Genomic DNA, 22,900 nt, shown 5'->3' on the forward strand with positions numbered 1-22,900 from the left:
TGAGAGTGAGCACGAGTGGGGGAGGGGCTGAGAGAATATTTTTTAAAATGAAAATATACATGCTTTTGTTAACACATTATGTTTGAAAGTAGGAGACTATCTACATCAGTGAATTTTTCCATGTAGCCCACCTAGTTCTTTCTATAGCCAGTTACTGATTTTATTTTTTTTAAGTTTATTTATTTATTTTGAAAGAGTGTGAGTGAGCAGGGGAGGGGCAGAGGGAGGGAGAGAGGGAATCCCAAGCAGGCCCGCACTGTCAGCCTACAGCCCGATGCAAGGCTTGATTCCACAACCCTGGGATCGTGGTCTGAGCTGAAATCAAGAATCAGACCTGTAACCAGCTGAGCCACCTAGGCGCCCCCCAGTTACTACTAATTTTTATCTTCGTTTATAGTGTCATCTTTATTAAATGCAGACCTAATACACATTGTTACATTTTTCTATGTGAGGATAAAATTAATATATAATTTATACTATATTGAATTCTCTATAGTGAGTTCTCAAGATGAGAGTGGTATTTCACTTATAGATATAATACTTAAACACAGTTTCAACAAATTATTCTTATATTTGTAGGATTCCTTGGAATTGTCATTATTGAAACAAATCTTTCTTTCTTAGCCTCAGCAAGTGTCAACATTGGCCAGTTGGAGCATCAGCTGATATTGTCAGTGGATCCTTGGAGGATTCGACAGATTTTAATTGAATTACATGGTATGACTTCAGAGCGCCAGTTCTGGACAGTGTCTAACAAGGTTAGAAACGCTTTGTCAACAGCAGATAAGAAAGTTACTCTTTTTTCTGATGTAATTTAATAGAAGAGTTATTCCCTGAACTTCTTAAAAATAAAGACCCCTATTTGCCAACAATATTAGGACCTTTACATGACAATAATTACACTTTGAACATCCATTGTTGGATAAAATACAAAATGTCAAAAAGGATACTTTTAAATCCGTAACCTCTAAAAATAAGTTTATGTGATATTGTTGTGGCATCCCCATATATTTTAAATACAGCTGTAAGTGTATGTATAAGGTATATTTACGCAGTCTGTAGCTGCTACTTCCTATGTGTTTGTAGAGTATTTTTGTTTTTATTAATGCCCTCTTGAAGTCTAAAGCCTAAAGGTTGGAACCGATTCATTAAAACTTTTTTATAGGGCATTTCTGGCTTACCTGTTCATTTAAAAATTCCCAGCTAATGTATTTACTTGATTCTGAAGTTACGTATTTAAAACCTTTCCTGCATGCAAAGTGTGGATGAAGATAGCTTTTCAAACACCATTTCAGTGGAACAGAGCTAAAGCTACAGGGAAAGAGTCCGTGTATGCAGGAGAGAAGTATGGTGGTACTTCTAACTCACTGCGTACCGCTCTGCTGAAAATGTAGGAGAAAAGCAGCCGGGCATTCATGTATATTTCATGGGATTTGAACACAAAAGTGCAGTGAAATGAAAAATTTCTCTGAACGTTAGTGTTGGGCATTATTAGTGTTGACATTATTGTTAGTGCTCACTTTATAGATGAAGTAGAATAGCATAGAGGGAGTTCTGATCTGAATGCCTGAGTTTGAATCCCAGCCTCTATACTTATTAGCTGTATAATCAATCTTGCACAAGTTAATTTGACATCTGTGTGCTTCACTTTTCTTATCTGTAAAATGAGGTTAATAGTACCTACTTCATAGTGTTGTGGTGAGGATCACATAAGTTAATATATAGTCCTCGTGCTTTTTTTCCTTCTTTTTTCCTGTGGACTATCCTTTAGAAAGTTCCAACCCATTTAATTTATTACTGGCTTAAGTGAATATGTCTGTTTTGATTAACATTTCATTATAGTTGTCATTTTCCTTTTTCTATGAAAGTGATCTTTGCATGATTATTATTTTTTTTTAATTTTTTTTTAATGTTTATTTATTTTTGAGAGAGACAGAGACAGAATGTGAGTGGGTTAGGAGCAGAGAGAGAGGGAGACACAGAAGCAGAAGCAGGCTCCAGGCTCTTGAGCTGTCAGCATAGAGCCCGACGCGAGGCTCGAACTCACGAGCCGTGAGATCATGACCTGAGCCGAAGTCGGACGCTCAACCGACTGAGCCACCCAGGCGCCCCTTTGCATGATTATTTTAAATGTGATTGAAGATTATTGAAAGATTCTTCTCTAGATTTGGCTTTCTGTGTGTGTATTGTGTGCATGTGTATTTATATATTTTTATTTCTTCTAGTGGGAAGTACCTTCTGTTTATAGTGGGGTCATCCTGGGAATTAAAGACAATTTAACAAGAGATTTGGTTTACATTCTGTTGGCCAAAGGTTTACACTGCAGTACTGTTAAGGTGAGTAAAAGCATATGTCAATTACTGGTTAAAATATGCTTTATCAATTTTATCGTGAAACCCAGGAATCAGAATCTCCTATGTTTTCCTTGATCTTAAAAATACAGCCCTAGGCCTAAAGGGTCTTTCTCCCCGCTCTTAAAGGATATTTTAAAAGGTGTTTTGGTTCTTTTTCCTCTACCCTCACAACTGTACCAAAGTGGTCTTGGATATACAGATACTGCTCCATTCCTTGAGACCATGAAAAATTATTTAGTGTATCTTTTAGGATTAACTTAGTAAAATTGTGTTCCAGGCTGTAAGAACAAAACAAAATCCCTTAAGATTACTTCTGTAGTTTATTTTACACAAGGAGTTTGTAACCTGTTTGGGAAGTTGAGACCTAAGTGAAATGTTAAATGATATAAGATGGTAAAATTGCACGAGTAATAGTATAGTAAATTCTACAGGCAGGTTAATAGCATTTCCAAATTTATTCCAGCAGAAATCCTGCACTAAAGCCCGGAGCATGAATAAGTTAGCGAGGTAAAGGGGGGATGGCACCAGGTGGAAAAGCTCAAAGATAAGAAATGGGATGGTATACAAGGGGACCGGAAGCAGTAAGCTGATGTTAAGAGTATCATTTGGTATGTGAGGCTAGAAGGGGAAATAAGATGTAGCCTGTACAGACCCCGTGAGCATTGCTAAGGTGGTTGGTTTTTCTAGATGAGCACTCTTCTAGCTAGAAGTCAAGTGTGTAGACATCACAGTTTGTTTGGTTTTGTTAGATATAACTTACTGTCAAATTGGGATACATACAACACCCAGTGCTCATCCCAACAAGTGCTCTCCTCAGTGCCCATTAGACATTACAGTTTTAAGGGAAGTGGTATCCAGCCTTTTTTCTTGTCTTTCCTAAAATTGATCTGCCTGAAAAACTCTTTATGGTTCATGTGTCCTATTGTTTTTCCTTTTCACATTCCGTTCTTTTTCACAATTGCCCTTTTCTAGCTTACTTTAAAAAGGTGGAGGGAGGGGTGCTTGGGTGTCTCAGTCGGTTAAGCGTCTAACTCTTGATTTCGGCTCAGGTCATGACCTTGTCCTGAGATGGAGCCCTATGTTGGCCCCAAACGGAGTGTGGAGCCTGCTTGGGAGTCTGTCTCTCTGCCCCTCCCTGCTCGCTCTTGCTGTCTCTCACATTCTCTCTCTTTCTCATTCTCTCTCATTCTCTCTCTTTTTCATTCTCTCTCTCTCTAAATATTTAAAAAAAAGGGGGGGGGCCACATTTTAGCTTTATAGTAAGTTTTGAAACCAAGTGCTGTCAAGGCTTCCTTTGCAAATGATTTTGGCTAGTCTAGGTCTTTTGCTTTCTTATTTATTTTTAAGATTTTATTTAAGTAAACTCTACACCAAATGTGGGGCTTAAATTTATAACCTTGAGATGAAGATTGGCATGTTCTACCAACTGAGCCAGCCAAGTGCCCCTCCCCTTGGCTTTTTTAATATAAATTTTAGAATCAGCTTTTCAGTATTTACTGGAAAAAAAAAAAAAAAGCCTGCTGGGATTTTGATTCAGATTGCAATGAATCTATAAATCAATTTGGATACAATTGATAACATTATGTCTTTCAGTCCATGAACTTGGTATAGGTCTTCATTTATTTAGGCCTCTATTTATTTATGTCCTTATCTTGTTAAGTTTGGTAATTTTCAGCATACAAATTTTGCATGTATTTTGTTAGATCTATCCCTAAAGGCATGTATATTTAAAAAAAATTTTTTTTTCAACGTTTATTTATTTTTGGGACAGAGAGAGACAGAGCATGAACGGGGGAGGGGCAGAGAGAGAGGGAGACACAGAATCGGAAACAGCCTCCAGGCTCTGAGCCATCAGCCCAGAGCCTGACGCGGGGCTCGAACTCACGGACCGCGAGATCGTGACCTGGCTGAAGTCGGACGCTTAACCGACTGTGCCACCCAGGCGCCCCTATTTTAAAATAAAAATAATGTAGTTCATTATTCAAAAAGTATTTGCACTACACTTTAGCATCTCCTTAAACTCTTCCTAAAACAATGCTTTTTATTTATTATTATTTTCTAAAGTTTATTTTGTGAGACAGCAGGAGAGTGCATGTGTACGGCGTTGGGGCAGAGAGAGAGAATTCCAAGCAACTTCTGAGCTGCTGGCGAGGAGCTCGATACGGGATTCGATCCCATGAACCGTGAGATCATGAGCCAAAATCAAGAGGTGGATGCTTAAATGACTGAACCACCCAGGCATCCCTCCAAAATTACTTTTAAGCTTAAAAATTTATATCAGGAAGTGAATATTATATAAAACTTTTTAAGAGGGCGTTGAGCAAAGAATCTTTTGTAGATAGTGCTGTAAACCAGAGGTTCTCAAAGTCTGACCCCCACACCAGCAGCATTGGGTATATTTGGGAACTTGTTAGAAACGCAAAATGTTGGACCCCACATAGACCTACTGAATCAGAAACTGCAGATGAGGCACAGCAGTTTGTTTTAATAAGCCCTCCAGGTAATTTCTGATGCATGCTAAAGTTTGAGCACTATTTCTAGACCAGTACTGTCCAGTGGAAGTACCATGCAAGCCACATATGTAATTTATGATTTTCTTGTAGCCACATTTTTAGAAGTACAAAAGTGATTTTAATACATTTGAACCCACTATATCTAAACTATTGTTTCAACAAATAAGCAATATAAAAATTGAGTTGTTTTTTTTTTTTTTTTAAATGTGTGTGCTAGGTTTTCACTCAAAATCCAGTGTTTTATGCTCAGAGCACCTCCCAGTTTGGACTGGTCACAATTCACATGCTCAGTAGGCACATGTAGCTCATGGCTACCATATTGGAACGTACAGCTCTAGACAGTAGTGAGCTTTTGAAAAGTTTATAATGGGGCATGCCATTAGCCCCTTTTCTCCTTCCACCCCTAAAATAACTAACATTTATTGAGCATGGAGACTGTTCTGCAGTTTTCTTATATATTTATTCTTTGACTTATTGGTCACACAACTGTGTAGAAGGTGTTAGCTCAGTTTTATAGGTGAAAAATCAGAGACTCAAAGGTAATAAATTGAGGTCACACAGCTAGTAAGTGGCACAAGTGTTAGAAAGGGTAGAAGCGGGGGCGCCTGGGTGGCTCAGTTGGTTGAGCGTCCAACTTCGGCTCAGGTCACGATCTCGCGGTCCGTGAGTTCGAGCCCCACGTCGGGCTCTGTGCTGACTGCTCAGAGCCTGGAGCCTGTTTCAGATTCTGTGTCTCCCTCTCTCTCTGACCCTCCCCGTTCATGCTCTGTCTCTCTCTGTCTCAAAAATAAATAAACGTTAAATAAATAAATAAATAAATAAGTAAATAAATAAAAAAAGGGTAGAAGCGAACAGACAGACGTTAAGAAGGTAAAATCTAGAATTGTTTCCTCATGTGCTGTGGAAGGCAAGAGGGAGAAAAGAATGGAGAGAGATGTTCAGATTTCTGCTTAGGTTTCTGCCACCTTGTGAATATGTAGAAAAACATTTTTGAAGGACTGATTATCCATTTTAAAATGTTTAGTTTGGGCCTGCAGTTGGAAACAGCCTGAAGCTTGGGAAATGGTCTGGGCTAGATAAGAGATTTGGGAGACATCAGAGATCACCCAGGGAGAATATACAGAGCCTAAGGGATACGACATTGTGTCCCAGAAACAGTGGCAGGATGGGTATGAGGACCAGACACAGGTGGAGTCGTGATAGCCAGGGGAATAGAGAGAATGTCAGGCACAAGGGAGTGGGCAGCACGGGGATGCAGCCCCTGGGTTCTGTAAGATAACTAAAGAGTGTTTAGTCAGTTGAACAGCTAGAAGGTCTTTGTTTAGTGGGAGCTATTTCTTCATCGTGATGGGGGTAGGAGTAAAGGAGACAACTGTGGGGAGGGAGAGAGAACGAACAAAGACTGCTCTTCGGAAAAATTAGAAGCGGACGTGTAAGAAAGGGATTGGATTGTAGTGAGCTTGATTTATTAGTCAATTATGTGGACTAAGGTCGTGTACAGAGATTTTAGAATGTAAAACCTTGTTGGGGCGCCCGGGTGGCTCAGTCAGTGAAACGTCTGACTTTGGCTCAGGTCATCATCTCCCGGTTTGTGGGTTCGAGCATTGGGCTCTGTGCTGACAGCTCAGAACCTGGAGCCTACTTTAGATTCTGTGTCTCCCTCTGTCTCTGCCCCTCCCCATTCATGCTCTCTCTTTCAAAAATAAACATTAAAAAAATTTTCTAGAATGTGAAACCTTGTTGAAGAGTATAAGATCCAATTCTTAATAGGTTAGGTATAGAAGGGTACTTGTCATGGAATCTGTATGGATTTTGTGTATATGTATGTATAGAAGATGTATAATTTATGTGTATTCTATATATGTATATAACATGTATGGCTCGTATGTATAAGATAGGCATATAGGTATATAATATACATTATGTATATGTAATATGTGTAGCTTATATAAAATGTATGTATGTGATGTGTATATAATTATGTGAAAGTTTTTTTGGTTTTACCATTTATATAAAACTAGTTTGATAATACAGCATATTTTTATGCTGTTTATTGGATATTTTTAAAAAATTATTTAAATTCAAATTAGTTAACATACCACTTATATCAGGAAGTGAATATTATATAAAACTTTTTAAGAGGGCATTGAGCAATGTCATATCCCCTAGGCTCACGTATAGTATTGGTTTCAGGAGTAGAACCCAGTGATTCATCACTTCCATATAACCCCAGATGTTCATCCCAGCAAGTGCCTTCCTTAATCCCCATCACCCATTTAACCCATCCCCTGCCTACCTCCCTTCCAGCAACCTTCAGTTTGTTCTCTGTATTTAAGAGTCTCGTATGGTTTGCCTCCCTCTCTATTTTTATCTTATTTTTCCTTCGCTTCCCCTGTGTTCATCTGTTTTGTTTCTTAAATGCCATGGATTTTTTTTTAGACTACAAAAGAATTAAGTATTGGAATAAATCAGTGACACAGATGATAAAGATAATCTGGCCTCTTTCCAAGACATCCGGTGTTAACCATTTAAATTAATCCTCCTCCTCTTTGCTCCGTTCTCATAAAGATGCACATTTTTCGATTCCAGAGGAAAAGCAATCCAGTGATTTTTTTCTTTCTCTAGGACTTTTCCCACGCCAAACAGTTGTTTGCTGCTTGTTTGGAGTTGGTAACAGAGTTCTCGCCAAAACTCCGTCAGGTCATGCTGAATGAGATGCTGCTTTTGGATATTCATACGCATGAAGCTGGAACAGGGCAATCAGGAGAGAGACCTCCTTCTGATCTTATTAGTAGGGTGCGAGGATATCTGGAAATGAGGCTTCCTGGTAAGACTTTCACAAAGCCAAAGTTCAGAAATACAGTACTCAGGTAATTGTGGGGAAGAATCTAAAAAAAACATTTGCTTGACTTTTTGCCATCTATAAAAAAGTTACCTCTCTCCTAAAACAGAAATCTGACGTGGAGTTCACTTGAGAACATTGAGGATAATGTAGGAAACTATTCATTTCCAAGAATTTCCATAACAAAGTACCACAAGCTAGATGATGAAAACAGCAGAAATTTATTCTCTTATACTTTTGAAGGCCAGAGATCTGAAATCAAGGTGTCAGCATGGCCATGCTCCCTCTGAAGGCTCTGGGGAGAAGCCTTCTAGCTTCAGGCGGCTCCCAGCAATCTTTTATTCACTCCCATCTCTGCCTCCTTTGTTACGTGGCCTTCTCAGGGAGTGAGAGTGTGAGTGTGTGTGTGTCTTACAAAGGCACCAGTTACTGGATTTAGGGTGTGTGCTAATTCAGTATGATTTCATCTTAACTAAGTAGATATGTGAAGGTCCTGTTGTCAAGTGAGGAAACTCTGAGGTCTTAGGTGGAAATGAATTTTGAGGGGACACTGCTCAACACATTACAAAATTATATTGCAGTTTTAAGATACTTTGTTAAAGAATCAAAATGTCATTGAAAGTACAGATTGAAAGTTTAATTCCTCATTACTATCATAGAAATAATCAGAATGGTTGCCACTGGGTCAGGAACTCAATTGTCACTTCAGGAACAAACCTTGTGTGTCCAGTTCTAAGTATAAATATGCCATTATGAAAAGGGCTTATCATAAAAATTATCTCTGTTGTATGTAAATCTTAAAGTAGTTTCTTAATTTTACATGTTTTAGAGTAATTAAATCATACTATACACATTTAAAGCTGTAAGCAGTAAAATTGAAGTGTAACGGAAGGTGCTAGTAATGTGTCAAAGCAGAAATTGCCACTGGCCCTCTTGGGTCTTTTGGAGTAAGTTAATTGTTAATACATTCTGATTTCTAGTAGAAATTACAACCATGGGTCAGGATAAGGGAGGGGTGCAAAAAGGTGTTATCTGCCATCATCTCCTCCCTCTCTTTTTAGGGAAAAAAATTGTTCCCTGGTGATACTGGGCTGATTTTGATCAAATTAAATGCATATGCTCTGTAAAAGACAGAGGGTGTTAACGTGGCTTGGTCTGGCTCTACTATCAGGAACAGGAAGTGATCTTTTTGTGTGTGTGTGTTTATTTTTGAGAGAGCATGAGGGAGGGGGTGGGCACAGAGAGAGAGGGGGACAGAGGATCCAAAGCAGGCTCCATGTTTACAGCGACAAGCAGTCCTTTATGTGGGGCTCAAGCTCATGAACAATGAGATCATGACCTGAGCTGAAATTGGACGCTTAACACTGAGCCACCCAGGCATCCAAAGGAAGAGGAAGTGGTCTTCATTGACAACAAATCCAACCTTCATTTATTTATTTATTATTATTATTTTTTTCAACGTTTATTTATTTTTGGGACAGAGAGAGACAGCGTGAACGGGGGAAGGTCAGAGAGAGAGGGAGACACAGAATCGGAAACAGGCTCCAGGCTCTGAGCCATCAGCCCAGAGCCCGACGCGGGGCTCGAACTCACGGACCGCGAGATCGTGACCTGGCTGAAGTCAGACGCTTAACCGACTGTGCCACCCAGGCGCCCCCAACCTTCATTTATAAATAAGGGCTACTTCTTCTAAACTAATTATTTAGATTAATTATTCTAAAACCACTGATGTCTTTTGGGAGAAATTCCCTAACTTTTAATACTTTGTACTAATAGGTAACTTTGTGTTGAGACACGTGTCTTAGTTATGTTCCTTGGATTTCAGCAAATTTGAATTCTAGGCCTGGTAGAGATAATGATGAATTGTATATTGCAGATGCTTAAAGGGAAGTTTAATCTCCAAATCATTGCTTCTCGGGCTGTATCAGAATTCTCCCTAGATTCTGATTTATCTTTAAGAATTGTTGCTGTACCCTCCCCCACTCATGCTCCCTCAAAAAATAGAAATAAAAAAGGGCACCTGGGGGGCTCAGTTCGTTAAGTGTCTGATTTCAGCTCATGATCTCATGGTTCATGGGATTGAACCCCCTATCAGGCTCCATGCTGGGTGTGGAGCCTGCTAACATTCTCTCTCTCCTTCTGCCCTTCCCCTGCACATGGGTGCAGTTATTCTCTCTCTCTCAAAAAAAAAAAAAAAAAAAAAAAGGGCGTCTAGGTGACTCAGTTGGTTAAGCTTCCAACACTTGGTTTCGGGTCACATCTGATCTCACGGTCATTGAGATCAAGCCCTGCATGGGACTCTTCGCTGGTAGCATGGAACCTACTTGGGATTCTGTCTCCCCTCTCTGCCCCTCCCCTGCTGATGCTCTCTCTCTCAAAATACACTTTATGGAAAAAAAAAAAAAAAGATTGAAAAAAATTAAAATTAACAAAAAATCCAAACCATTGCTGTATTATTAATGGGGAATGTGGGTGAATAAATGAAGCCTTGGAGTCAAATGCTGTGTGGTCTGCCTTTGGCAAAAGGTAAAGAACTCAATGACATGCATGTGTTGGAGATACCAGTTTCACTTCTGTCTTTGTTCTTGAAGGTGATGCAAATAGTATATTTTGTTTTGCTGTGTTCCTATGCCTGTCTTTGTCGTTGCAAATCCTCTTTTGGGTAAGGTGAGATATAAACAAATAGCCATAGGCAGGTTTTTTTTTTCTTTTTTAGAAAGACTAAACAAAATATATTTACCTAAGAAGTTTAATAGCTCTCCCTATTTCAAGTGAACGTTGTTAATTTAGCATTCTTTGGGATTTTTCTTTTTGCTGAAGTATGTTTAAACCTGAATATTATATACTTTGAGCTACAAAAATTTGCAACATATTTAATACTAAGGTATATTTATTTATTTCAAAGGAAACGATGTGCGAAACTTTTTTTTTTTTGGTCCAAAAGTTCTGAGTAATTTTTTTTTTTTTTCTCATTACTTTTTGCTTAAAATTGTTTCTGGGGTGCCTGGATGGCTTAGTCGGTTAAGCAGCTGATTCTTGATTTCGGCCCAGGTCATGATCTCAAGGTTCGGGACTTTAAGCCCCACATCTGGCTCTTTGCTCACAGTGCTGGGTCCGCTTCGGATCCTCTGTCTCCCTCTCTCTGCTACTCCCCCATGCGTGCACGCGTGCACTCTTTCTTTCACAAAAATAAATGTTAAAAAAATTGAAAACTAAAAATGTTTTTGGTACAGTAAATATTTTTTGAAAGTAAATGATTTCATAGAATGCTTATTATTACATTTTAATCAGAAGAAATATTTAAAATGATACATTCACTCAGATTTGTTAGTTTTATTATATGGTATAGCTATTTCTGTGCTCTAAATGTGCTAAAAGTTTATACTGTACCATCGTACTTGTTTTGTGTGTTTGTTCTCTGCTCATTTGGGTTACAAATTTTATAGAGGACAGGTAACGCGGACTTCCACAAGAGAGTGTAAAGTATTCTTAGTAGGTGAGTTTGTTAATTAGTAAATAGTAGGGACCATGCAGTCTGTTGTTGGGAAAACTTAACTTTTTAAAAAAAAATTTTAACGTTTATTTATTTTTGAGAGAGAGAGTGGGGGAGGGCCACAGAGAGGGGAGACACAGAATCTGAAGCAGGCTCCCGGCTCTGAGCTGTCAGCACAAAATCCCACACGGGCCTCAAACTCTGACCTGAGGCAAAGTCAGATGCTTAACTGACTGAACCATGCAGGTACCCTGAGAAACCTTAACTTTCTAAAGAAAAATATAAAACATTAGAATTTTTCTGTTGTTTCATCTGTAACTGTTGTTTTTAATTTGTTCAACTGAAATCTGAGTACATGTTTGCTTTGTTCTGTTTTAATGTTATGGTAATTCCAACTATTTTCTTTGTCTTTTTAGATATTCCTCTTCGTCAAGTTATAGCTGAGGAATGTGTTGCTTTTATGTTAAACTGGAGGGAAAATGAATACCTTACACTGCAAGTTCCCGCATTTCTGCTTCAGAGTAATCCATATGTAAAGGTAATTTGTGTTTAATCTAAAAGGATTATTAGGATGAGATCATTGTACCTGTTTCTTTAGATCTATACTAAGGGAACTTGTCCAATTTCTATGATACAATGGAAGATGGGACAAATGTTTGTTGGTGTGTGGTTAAAAGTATAGTTTGAGATAATTTGGGTGCTTGGGTTTGCCCTCTGATATTTTTTTCAATATCCAGTAGTTCATGAGAATGCAAACAAAAATTAGTTAATGGACATTTTGGTATAACCGTAAGCTAGTGAGAGGTTAGTTCTCTTTTCTTGTTTTGATCAGTATAATCAAACTCTAGTGTTAACCTCTGGAATACATGGGTGTACCTGCATGTGAGGGGTGCACTTCCAGCTTTATTCCATCTGAGCACCTGACCCTTCCTTAGAGCTTATTTCCTCCTCTCGATTTGTGCGTGGTCCTTGGTCATGTAAATGTTTGCTAGTAATTACACCCAAATGAAAGAATCCATTCAGTGAATTGGTGGTGAGTTGTTTATTCACCTTTCTTAATTATATCTCTCTTGTGCAACTGAAAATGTTTCTGGATGGAGAAAATAAAAACAGAAACTTGAATTTTCCCCTAAGACTATGTTTGTCATGTGTTAATATTATGTGTACCTGAACAAGCAGTGGACTTCTCTCCCTTTCTGTCTTCAGTTAAAACAAAACAAACAAAAAACAAAAAAAAACCCATGTAGTGATTTAACATTTCTTTGTGTGTACGTTTGGTTTTTCAGATTTCCTTATTGCTTGTATGCTTTATGTTTATCTCCTCTTACCTTTAGTACATAGTCTCTTCAGTCAGTGGTTATCTGAGAACTCTTGCAAGACTCCCTGTTTTACATTTGTCTTGGTTATTTGTTTTTTCCTCCTAATTTCCTATATGTCCTTTAAAAAACTGAGATCATTTCATTTCAGCCCTTTGAAGATTTGCTGATTTCTTTTGTGTTTTTACTCCTTTTTGTCTTCTCTATAATTGTTCACAAAATTTATCCCATAACTTGAATCATCCTTCTCTTTGGAATTTCAGACATTGGATTAGATCTGTTTTTTCACTGAATTTTCTGAAATGTGAGTTTCTCCTATCTGGGATACTTGTCTGATTATGCCCAGTAGTCTTGGTCTTTGCTAAACCCTTAGATGAAAGAACCATTTCGGGGTGCCTGGGTGGCGCAGTTGGTTAAGCGTCCGACTTCAGCCAGGTCACGATCTCGCGGTCCGGGAGTTCGAGCCCCGCGTCAGGCTCTGGGCTGATGGCTCAGAGCCTGGAGCCTGTTTCTGATTCTGTGTCTCCCTCTCTCTCTGCCCCTCCCCCATTCATGCTCTGTCTCTCTCTGTCCCAAAAATAAATAAACGTTGAAAAAAAAAAAAAAAGAAAAGAAAGAACCATTTCGTTCCAAAACAGTAATTTCCACTTAGGATCATAGCTTGTTGTTCAGCATTAGGACCGTACAGTAGCTTTTCTTTGCTTTTCTCAGCAATGAATTCTGTGGAGCTGTGCACCAGCAAGGCTGGGTGTGTGTTTCAGGGCCTGCAGTGTGGAAGGGTACGAGATACTGTGCTGGAAGTTGCCTGAACTTGGGCTGGGTTATGTCACTGCTTCCTGTAGCCCCCTGATCTTGCCCAAAAGGAGGAAGGATATGTGGTGACCTTGCTGAAGAGTCATTGAAGTATTTCATCATCTTATCTGGTTAGGGTTTATGTGTCCCCTTTCCTAGTTTGGCCCTGTGCTCCCTTGTTTATGTCAGGGAAAAAGGAATCAGAGAAAGAGGTCTAGAGTAAGGGATCGTGTTTTGGAAATGCTATAATTTGGAGCAATTTCCAAACTTGGAATTTGGCGTGGAATACATATACATATGCATAGGGAAAAGTTTAGAAGGATGTTAACAGTTACCATCTCTGGATAGTGGAATAGTAGGTGGTTTTAATCAGTTTATTTTCCGTTTTATTTTCTTACTTATTTGAATATTCTGTAATCACAAAAGGAAAGGGGAAAATCTTAAACATGTAGCTAAAATATGACCTTTTGAAATAACACAGAACTGTATAGTCTCCCCTTTGGATCAGGATAGGAGGCAGTGTAGCTAGCATATCGGAAAATGCACAGGATTTACGGAGCTTGGTGGTAATAGTAGTAATAGCATCAGATAAAGACCAAAGTTTGTAATGTAGCCTCCAAGGCCTTTTAAGGTGCAGGTGCTTCTTCCTCTGTTTGCTCTCTCTTCCTCCTTGTCCTGCTGTTCTGTGCTCGTGGTTCCACATTACTCACAGCTCTCTATGCAGGATGCTTTCTCTACTTCTGCACTTGAGCATGTGCTGTGAATCACTTAGCCGGGATGCCCTTCCCACTTTTGCCTGTTGGTGTGGTTTCTTGGAAGCTTAGCCTTATTTCTTTCTCTGCAAAGGAGTAAATCACTTTCTCCTTTGTTACCTTTGAACTGTGCTACTAAGTAGTCCTGCTACTTTTGGGGAGGCATATATTTTTGTTGCACTTACACTATGTAATAAGTTATTTTTCACTTGTCTTCTTATAGAACAGTGAGCTTCTTGAGGACAGTTACTTTTTATATTCTCAGTGCTTTATTTGATGTCCACACATAGTAGATGCTGAAGAATGTTTGTGGAATTCAATTGACTTCGAGGGGCCTAAGACTTTTTTCTTTCCTTTTCTTTTCTTTTTTTTAAAGTAATCTCTATATCCAGTGTGGGGCTCAAACTCAAGGACCCTGAGATCAAGTCATAGGTTTTTTTCTGAGCTGGCCAGATGCCCCTGGGGCCTAAAACTTCTGAAAATTCTTACTTTTAAGTAAATTAGTGCAGTGACCTCAACCAAGCATGTGATTCTTAACAACAGAAAATGAATGGAGACAAGGAGCTACTCCAGCCCTGTATTGCACTACAGTAAATAGCTGCATATATGGTGGTCTTAGTTGATGGAGCAGACTTGTATTCAGTAGGCATGCAAGATGAAATGTTTTTTTTTTTTTTAATTTTCTTGTGGTTTTTTTTTTTAATGTTTATTTATTTTAGAGACAGAGCACCAATGGGGGAGGGGCAGAGAGAGCCGGAGACAGAATCTGAAGCAGGCTGCAGCTCTGAGCTGTCAGCACAGAAAACACATTCCCATAGCACAGCTAGGGTTTTCACATTGTTTTTACTACCTTTAGGAAGCACGAGTGTTATAAATTTTCTTAGGTGTGATCATGGAGTTATGGTTACGCAGGAGAATCTTCTAGCCCTTAGAAGATACATAGTAAAGTCTTTAGGGATGAGGTGTGGTGTCTGCGGCTTATTAGTTAACAAAGAGCATATGTAGGTATATAAAGTAAATACAGTAGAATATTCACAGTAAGTCCAATATACAGATATTACTGAATTCTTCAAGTTTTCCATGTTTGTAATTTTTTATTATAAAAAATAAGGAAAAGTATCAGTTTTCATCTTTGTCATAATACTGCTGCCTCCTTAAAGAAGTTACCTGAGGTGATGGGGACCTCCTTATGAATGTTTTCTAGGTCCAGTTAGGGATCTGGGCTTTCCTGATGGACTTGAAATGATCTTTGCCGCTTCACTGTTGAAAAGAGCAATGATGTATAAGAGTTAATATGAACAAAGGATAGAGGGGTCCTCTTTTGTTTGAAATTACAAAGAGAAACACTGAATTTGACATAAGCCTGTTTTTTTCCTCTGCATTTTGGGCCTGTGTTTTCTCTGCCTTTTGCTTTTAGCCCTTCCACTCTTTTATTTGTGTGTTCTTCCAGCATTTTTGGTCCTTTTAAAGTTGCCTTTATTCAGATCATTCACTTTCAGTAAGCTTTCCTTCCTTCCTTCTTCCTCACATCAGTAACTCCATCTCCAATTGCTCCCATTTTTTTTTAGAGAAAGGTGGTTCTACATCTTATTCCCTTATCCTGCCAACTTCAGTTTCCAGATTTCTCCCCTTATTTTTTCATTAAAAAAGGATTTTTTAAATTTATTTTTACTCAAAATTTTTTTTACATTTATTTATTTTTGAGAGAGAGCACAAGCGGGAAAGGGGCAGAGAGAGAATAAGACGCATAATCGGAAGTAGGCTCCAGACTCCGAGCTGTCAGCACAGAGCCTGACGTGGGGCTTGAACTCACAGACTGTGAGATCATGACCCGAGCCCAAGTCAGATGCTTAACTGACTGAGCCACCCAGCTGCACCACCTTCCCCACCACAACTTTTTTTTAAATGATTACAGTGTGTGTAAAGTTAAAGCACTATTTTAATTGCACCTCTGGGCTTTTACCACAGTTAACATTGTGTGTGTATATATACTTCCCATTACATACATACACCACATACCCTGCCCCCTTCTTAAGTGGGATCATACTATTTACTAGCTAGGTGCCCCCCCACACACACTCTTAATAAATCACCTACCTCTTTGCATTGTCTCAGTTTTGTTCTTATTAGACTATACTTGTTTTTGCCCTGATTAGACTTTTATTGAAGGAAACAGTGAGCTTTATAATATGGCAGAACCAAAGCATCCTCTTCCCCAGTCAGATTCCAGTCTGTTAGACAGTAAACTCTAAATTCCTCCATGGTTGAATGGAAGGTATAGCCTAACATACATGTTGGTATGTTTGGGTCACTATCCTTTCTTTAAGTGCACCTTAAAATAGAACTTACACGTATATTACAGATTATCTTTTGTGTATTTTCTGTTTTTCGTGTTACAGCTTGGACAGCTTTTAGCAGCTACATGCAAAGAACTTCCAGGCCCTAAAGAAAGTAGACGGACTGCTAAAGACCTTTGGGAAGTTGTTGTTCAGATCTGTAGTGTATCCAGTCAACACAAACGAGGAAATGATGGCAGAGTTAGTTTAATAAAGCAGAGGGAATCTACATTAGGTATAATGTATCGGTACGTTTCTGTCAGTTTATTTTTTGTACTCAGTTTGTACTGTTTCAAGAACATCTACCATTATCCTTGTATATCCTAAAGATGGACAGTGTAAGAGTTCTCTGGTGCTGATCTCTGATGGACTAACATAGCCACCTTTGGAAATACCTCTTATTTATATGTTATTTTAAGAGATTGTTAACCATTTAATATCTACTGGAGTTCAAAGTCGTTGATGTCTATGATTGCATAGTACTGAAGAAGTCATATGTGATTAAAACGGAAGAAATTGTATTAGGTTATTATGACAATAGAATGTTATACTCTTTCATACATGCAGAATTGGAGAGTTAGGTATAAACCTTCACCTATAATTTACTTTCTTTTTAATTTCTGATAGTAAATATGTACAAAATTTGTTTTTTGTAGGAGTGAACTACTTTCTTTTATCAAAAAATTACGGGTAAGTTTTATTAAAAGTTATCTAATTCTCATTTTTGTAAAATATGACTGAAAATATTGAGTGCTTAAATGCTGGTTGTTGAAGTGCTCTCTCTGTATGATGTGCTCATTATCTTCAGTGATCATTTCTGAAGATGGGATGGTCTAAATGGAGAGGTTTATTTTGCATTTATCTTAACATGTGTTAGTGAATAATTAGGTATTTTTTTTTTAAGTTTGTTTTGAGAGAGACAGACTGCACAAGTGGGGGAGGGGCAGAGAGAGAGGGAGACAGAATCCCAAGCATGCTCTGCACTGTGAGAGCAGAGCCTGACACGGGGCTCAAACTCATGAAACAGTGAGATCATGACCTGAGCTGAGACCAACAGTCAGACGCTTGACTGAGGCACCCAGGTGCCCCAAAGGAGGTATTTTTTTAATTTTAAGGAAGTTTTCATAATAGGGCAGGATGTGTGAAGCCTAGCCTTAATTTTTGATGATAGGATTAATGTTACACTTATTTACTGACATAAACTAGATTCCATCCTTTAAGTATTATTTTAAGGAATAAAAATTTGATTTTTTTAGAGCTAGCTGGAAGTACTAATTGGAAAGAGATGTATTTACTCAATTTCAAAAGTCATTTGAGGAGTTGAGCACCATAAGCCAGTCACCTAAATATGCTAATTTTTGTGTAATTGTGTGCTGTGACTTCTTTCATGAGATTAAAAATAAAGTTGACCTGTAGTGTGCGCTTTAAACTAAAGCAGATGGTAGATTTCAAAAGTGAAAGAATCTTTTTTTAAATGTCTTTTTGAGAGAGTGAGTGCGTGTGCATGCTGGCTAAGTGGGGGAGAGGCAGAGAGGGAGACAGAATCTGGGCTCGAACTTCTGAACCGTGATATCAAGACCTGAGCTGAAGTTGGACTTTTAACTGACTGAGCCACCCAGGCTCCCTAGAGTCTTTTGACAGAAAGTCTTTTGACTGGGGGGGGGGCACCTGGAGGGGCTCAGTTGGTTAAGCATTTAACTTTGGCTCAGGTTCTGGAGCCTACTTCCAGATTCTGTGTCTCCCCGTCTCTCTGCCCCACCGCCGCTCACACTGTCTCTCTCAAAAATAAACATTAAAAAAAAAAAAATCCTTGGTATCCCTGAGGTTGACAGGAGGAATGTTAAATATATATAATATTTAATGATTCTGTATTTTCTTTCTCATAGGAACCTTTGGTTTTGACTATTATTTTATCACTCTTTGTGAAACTTCACAATGTTCGGGTCAGTATTTCATAATTTCATTAAAAAAATCTTCAAAAGAAATTTCCTTTAAAAAAAATCAACTTAAAAATCACTTTTTTTTTTTTTTTTTTTTTTTTTTTTTTTAGGAGGACATTGTGAACGATATTACAGCTGAACACATTTCTATTTGGCCATCCTCCATCCCGAAGTAAGAAGTATTATAGCTTGAATTTATTTTTTATGTATTTAGAGATCATCCTGATACAGATAATCTTGAATAATTTCACTAAAAGGCTGCAATCTATAAGGATTCTACAGCCAACTTCATTTCTCTGTTGCAGTAATTATTTCTTAAAAATGAATAAGGCATAACTCTAAGAGCTAAGGTACACCAGCCTTAAGTTGAATAAAAGATCCCTAAGTGGTCCTGATGACTTGTCAGTGGGTAGAGTTAGAGCATCGAGGCAAAAACGATCTTCTGTTAGGGTTCCTTCATCTTACCTCTTTTATAAATATCTATTTGAAAAGGGCATCAATAAAAAAAATTTATTTTGAGAGATAGTGTGCATGTGGGGGAGGGACAGAGAGCAGGGAGAATCCCAAGCAGGCTCAGTGCTGTCAGCACAGGTCAGTGTGGAGCCTGATGCAGGATTGGTGAACTGTGAGGTCATGACTTGAGCCAAAACCAGGAGTCGGCTGTTTAACCCAGGTGTCCCGAAAATGACTTCTTTATAATTATTCTTTGTAGGTCTCTTCTAACACTGTGACTGTCAGAGGGTCCCAACCCCTTTTAGTTACTAAGAAATTCTTGGATACTTTAAGAAATATTCCCTCTTTCTTTCATCTCCTGAAAAGCACAGTAATATGGGGAGAAGAAAACGTTCTTTTTCTGGAAGAAGAAACCATTTACATATTTCTTTTCCTACACATAGCAACTTCTCATTCAAGAGTCCCATTTCTTCCCTCCTAAAAGTTATTTTTCCTATCCTCCCTACCCCCAATTTTTTTTTTTTTGACTTTGTGCCTGAAGGGCAGGACTAGGCCTTATTTTATTGCCCTTAGTGGCATCTTTGAAGAAGAAAAGATTTTAGTAGGTAGATAAGCAGGCAATAGAATGAGAGTAATTTGCTTTCATCTTAATCCTAGAGATTGAAAGCAGTTGTGCATCTCCTATAGAGGTTTGGAAGGTCAAAAGTGAGTGAGTGACCTCATATTTGAGGCTTGTTTCCCAAAGGATCACCATGCTTCAGAAGCAAATGTGCATCCTAAATGGCATTGTAACTGCAGATTTCTTTTTAAGATTTTATTTTTAAGTAATCTCTACACCCATGATGGGGCTCAAATTTACAAACGAGAAGAGTCACGTGCTCTACTGACAGGGCCAGCCAGGTTCTCTGCAGGTTTTTCTGTAATATTTAGTATGTTACATAGCAGTCCAAAAATCAGATAGAGATCCTTCTGCCTAACTGATGGTTGGTAGCATCTCTGGGGTGTTGCTTCTTTATCCCAATGGTTGATTTTCAGTGTGTGTTTATAAATGAGGCAAAAGAATAGTTTACCATAGAGGCTCTGAGCTAGATTGGTGGAGTTTGAGTCCCAGCCTCTTCTTCACTTACCTGGTATCAAACCCTGTATAAGTTGCTTTCTTTGCTAGTTTCCTCATTTATTAAATGGATATAAGAAGAGTATCTACCTCAGATTTGTGAGGATTAAATAAAATAGTACGTTTCCAAGGTAGGTGTTTATAAGGACTGGCTTGTAATAGGCTTAACTGTTACCTTTGTGATAAAGTTACTTTAATGTAAGTTGACACAGAGAAAATGTGACTAAATGTTTGAAAAGAAAAAGTATTTCTCTTGAGCACAAGTTTTTATTAACTCTAAGAATAGTGTGAGAATGGTATGGATTGAGCATGACTATGTTAAGATCAGTTGTTTGATATGTAGATCGAATTCTTGTTAACATTTTATAAATTTCTATAAAATCACAAACCAGTTTAACTCATTTAGCTGTAAATGAATAATTGAGTATTTGCTAATAATACCACAGTTCTGTTCCTACTACACTGGGAACATTGGTGAATTATGGTTAGATCTAACTCTGGGGCAACAGGAGGACTTTGTCCAAGTTCACCTTGTAAGCAACAGAGCTAGGACTTGAACCTTTTATGTGTCTGAATCCAGAGCATACGTTCTCTACCTCTATGCCTTACTGCTTCAGGGAGATAGGCACTATGAGCTTTGTTTCTTGTGTGCTGGGCTGGCTTTTATCCTTACAGCTCCATCCTCTAATTCTGTATCACAGGACTTCCAGGTTTAACGAGGCTCACAGCGGCTGGCCCCATTCCCTCCCCTCCTCTGCTTCTTTACAGGCACTTGAATATACTCAAGTGGTACACTTGCCACAGGTAGCCCCCGACCCTGTGAGGGCCAAGTGAAGCCTCTAATCCAGGAGACTTTGTTATTCTCACTAGGAGTCATAAGGTGGACTCGAGGCTGCATAGTATTGTTAGTATTCAGGCCCTTTAAGAGTGACATTTGGGGGGAAAAAAGGAAACAAAAATCAGATTTGTTTTCAACTTCTTATAAAAAGTGAAGCTTATCACACTTCATACTTCCTGCACTCAGCTGTTATAGTTTTAATAAACAGTACTTTTACTAATAATTGGCATTATATTTATGGTCACTTAAATTTTGGCTAACTCTTTTTGTTTTTAATAAATGTGCATGGAATTTGAAGTTGCAAAATAGAGATTAATGTTCGTTGTCTTTTTTTTTTTTTTTTTTAAGCCTCCAGTCAGTGGACTTCGAAGCTGTGGCAATCACAGTGAAAGAGCTAGTTCGGTATGCCCTCAGTATAAGTCCAAACAACCATTCCTGGTTAATTATTCAGGCAGACATTTATTTTGGTAAGTGAGATGTATGGTTCTTTTGCATTTTGTTTTTGTAACACTTTTAGAAGTGAAAATAAATACATATTTTTCCTAATAGTTATTAAACTGGTCTTGTTTTTGATGTCTATTCTTCCTAGATACGTTGCTATACCTTCATTTTTTGTATTGTGCCTTTGGTTCAGATACTTCGAATTTTTATGTTGACTACGTTTTTTTTTTTTTTTTTAAGTTTATTTATTTTGAGAGAGAGTGTGTGTGTGTGTGTGTGTGTGTGTGTGTGTGTGTGTGTGTGAGTGGGGAAGGGGCAGGGCACAGAGAGAGAGGGCAAGAGAGAATTCACGGAGGCTCCACACTCGGTGCAGAGCCCAACACAGGGCTTGTTTCCACGAACCATGAGATGATGACCTGAGCCAAAATAGTCGAATGCTCCACCGACTGAGCCACCTAGGTGCCCCTGAAAATTGCCAGTTTTAATGCTCATTTTCATCCTGACCCTCCAAAGAATTTGTTATCAAGATCTTAATATCTATGTTTAAAATAGATTTACTGATTCTAAACTACATCAGAAAATTCAGGTATGTTTCTAGTATGGGCATTTGGGAAACAAATACCTCCAGTACTAAGTTTGACAAGAAATCTGTGCTAAATTTTTGGCTCATCAGTTTTAGAAAGCAAGGAATACATTACTTCTTTTAAAGTAGTTTTAAAAAATGTGGTTTTTCTGTGTTGTCCCAGATAAGTGTTATCCCTAGCCCTGTGGTTTGAATCTGCTTTTGTCAACTCATGAAGTTGACATCATACCCTGCTCTTCACAAAAGAGTCCATGTTTGTCTTTCCGGCCGTTATGTCTAATGTTAGGTCATTCTCTATTATTTTCTGCTTCAGCAACAAACCAGTATTCGGCAGCTCTTCACTATTACCTACAGGCAGGAGCCGTGTGTTCTGATTTCTTCAATAAGGCTGTGCCTCCTGATGTTTATACAGACCAGGTAAGTTGTCTCGTGGGCTCTCTTTCTTGTCTACCTTTACATGTTCCTTTTTCCCAGGCCCCTTTTGGGTGAGCTGATTCATTTCCATATATGTGGTAAATTGAATGCTCTAGACCTGATTGCTCTCCATATTTCCAGTGCCCATAGATCATTGCTGCTTTGATTTCTCAAAACACCTAAAACTCAACCTGTCCAAAACTGATTTCAGCATTTTACTTTACAGTCTCCCTCCTGATGCCCTTTTCTCATATACATGAAAACACACACACACACACACACACACACACACACACACACACACACACACGCCAAAATACCAAACGCCTTGTTCAGCCATTTAAGTTGACCAAGCCCAAATCCTCAGTATCCTCTTTTCTTTATTGATGGCTCCCACTGAAATCCATTCAGCCTTTAAGACATAGTGATTCTATCTCCTAAATCTCAAATTTATTTCATTTTCTTTTATACGTGTCGCTCTTTCCTGTTTTATGCCATCAATATCAGAATCTATTAAATGGTAGATTATAATATGTGGCTTTTAAATTAGATCTTAAATATTTTAGTAATGTGTTACTTTTAATTAAAAATTCTATTTTTCAGCGCATTTTTAGATTCACAGCAAAATTGAGCAAAAAGCGGAGTTTTCTATACCTGCTGTTCCCACATACGCACAATTTTCGCCACTGTTGCCATTCCGCATCAGAGTAGTACATTGG

General features: G+C 38.4%; 1 protein-coding gene across 3 annotated transcripts in view; it reads left to right on the forward strand.

Moving 5' to 3' along the window:
• The window catches only part of INTS8 (integrator complex subunit 8), a 54,610-nt gene that overhangs the window by 22,506 nt on the left and 9,204 nt on the right, over positions 1 to 22,900 (forward strand). For all 3 annotated transcript variants that reach the window (XM_043601407.1, XM_043601405.1, XM_043601406.1), the window contains 10 exons: positions 625 to 758; positions 2,226 to 2,336; positions 7,493 to 7,694; positions 11,619 to 11,740; positions 16,462 to 16,646; positions 17,055 to 17,088; positions 18,285 to 18,341; positions 18,449 to 18,510; positions 21,092 to 21,210; positions 22,081 to 22,184. In XM_043601407.1, coding sequence (XP_043457342.1) covers positions 625 to 758; positions 2,226 to 2,336; positions 7,493 to 7,694; positions 11,619 to 11,740; positions 16,462 to 16,646; positions 17,055 to 17,088; positions 18,285 to 18,341; positions 18,449 to 18,510; positions 21,092 to 21,210; positions 22,081 to 22,184 — 1,130 coding nt within the window. The remainder of the gene's footprint in view (positions 1 to 624; positions 759 to 2,225; positions 2,337 to 7,492; positions 7,695 to 11,618; positions 11,741 to 16,461; positions 16,647 to 17,054; positions 17,089 to 18,284; positions 18,342 to 18,448; positions 18,511 to 21,091; positions 21,211 to 22,080; positions 22,185 to 22,900) is intronic.

This window comes from Prionailurus bengalensis, chromosome F2 (assembly GCF_016509475.1).
Source record: "Prionailurus bengalensis isolate Pbe53 chromosome F2, Fcat_Pben_1.1_paternal_pri, whole genome shotgun sequence".
NCBI lineage: Eukaryota > Metazoa > Chordata > Mammalia > Carnivora > Felidae > Prionailurus > Prionailurus bengalensis.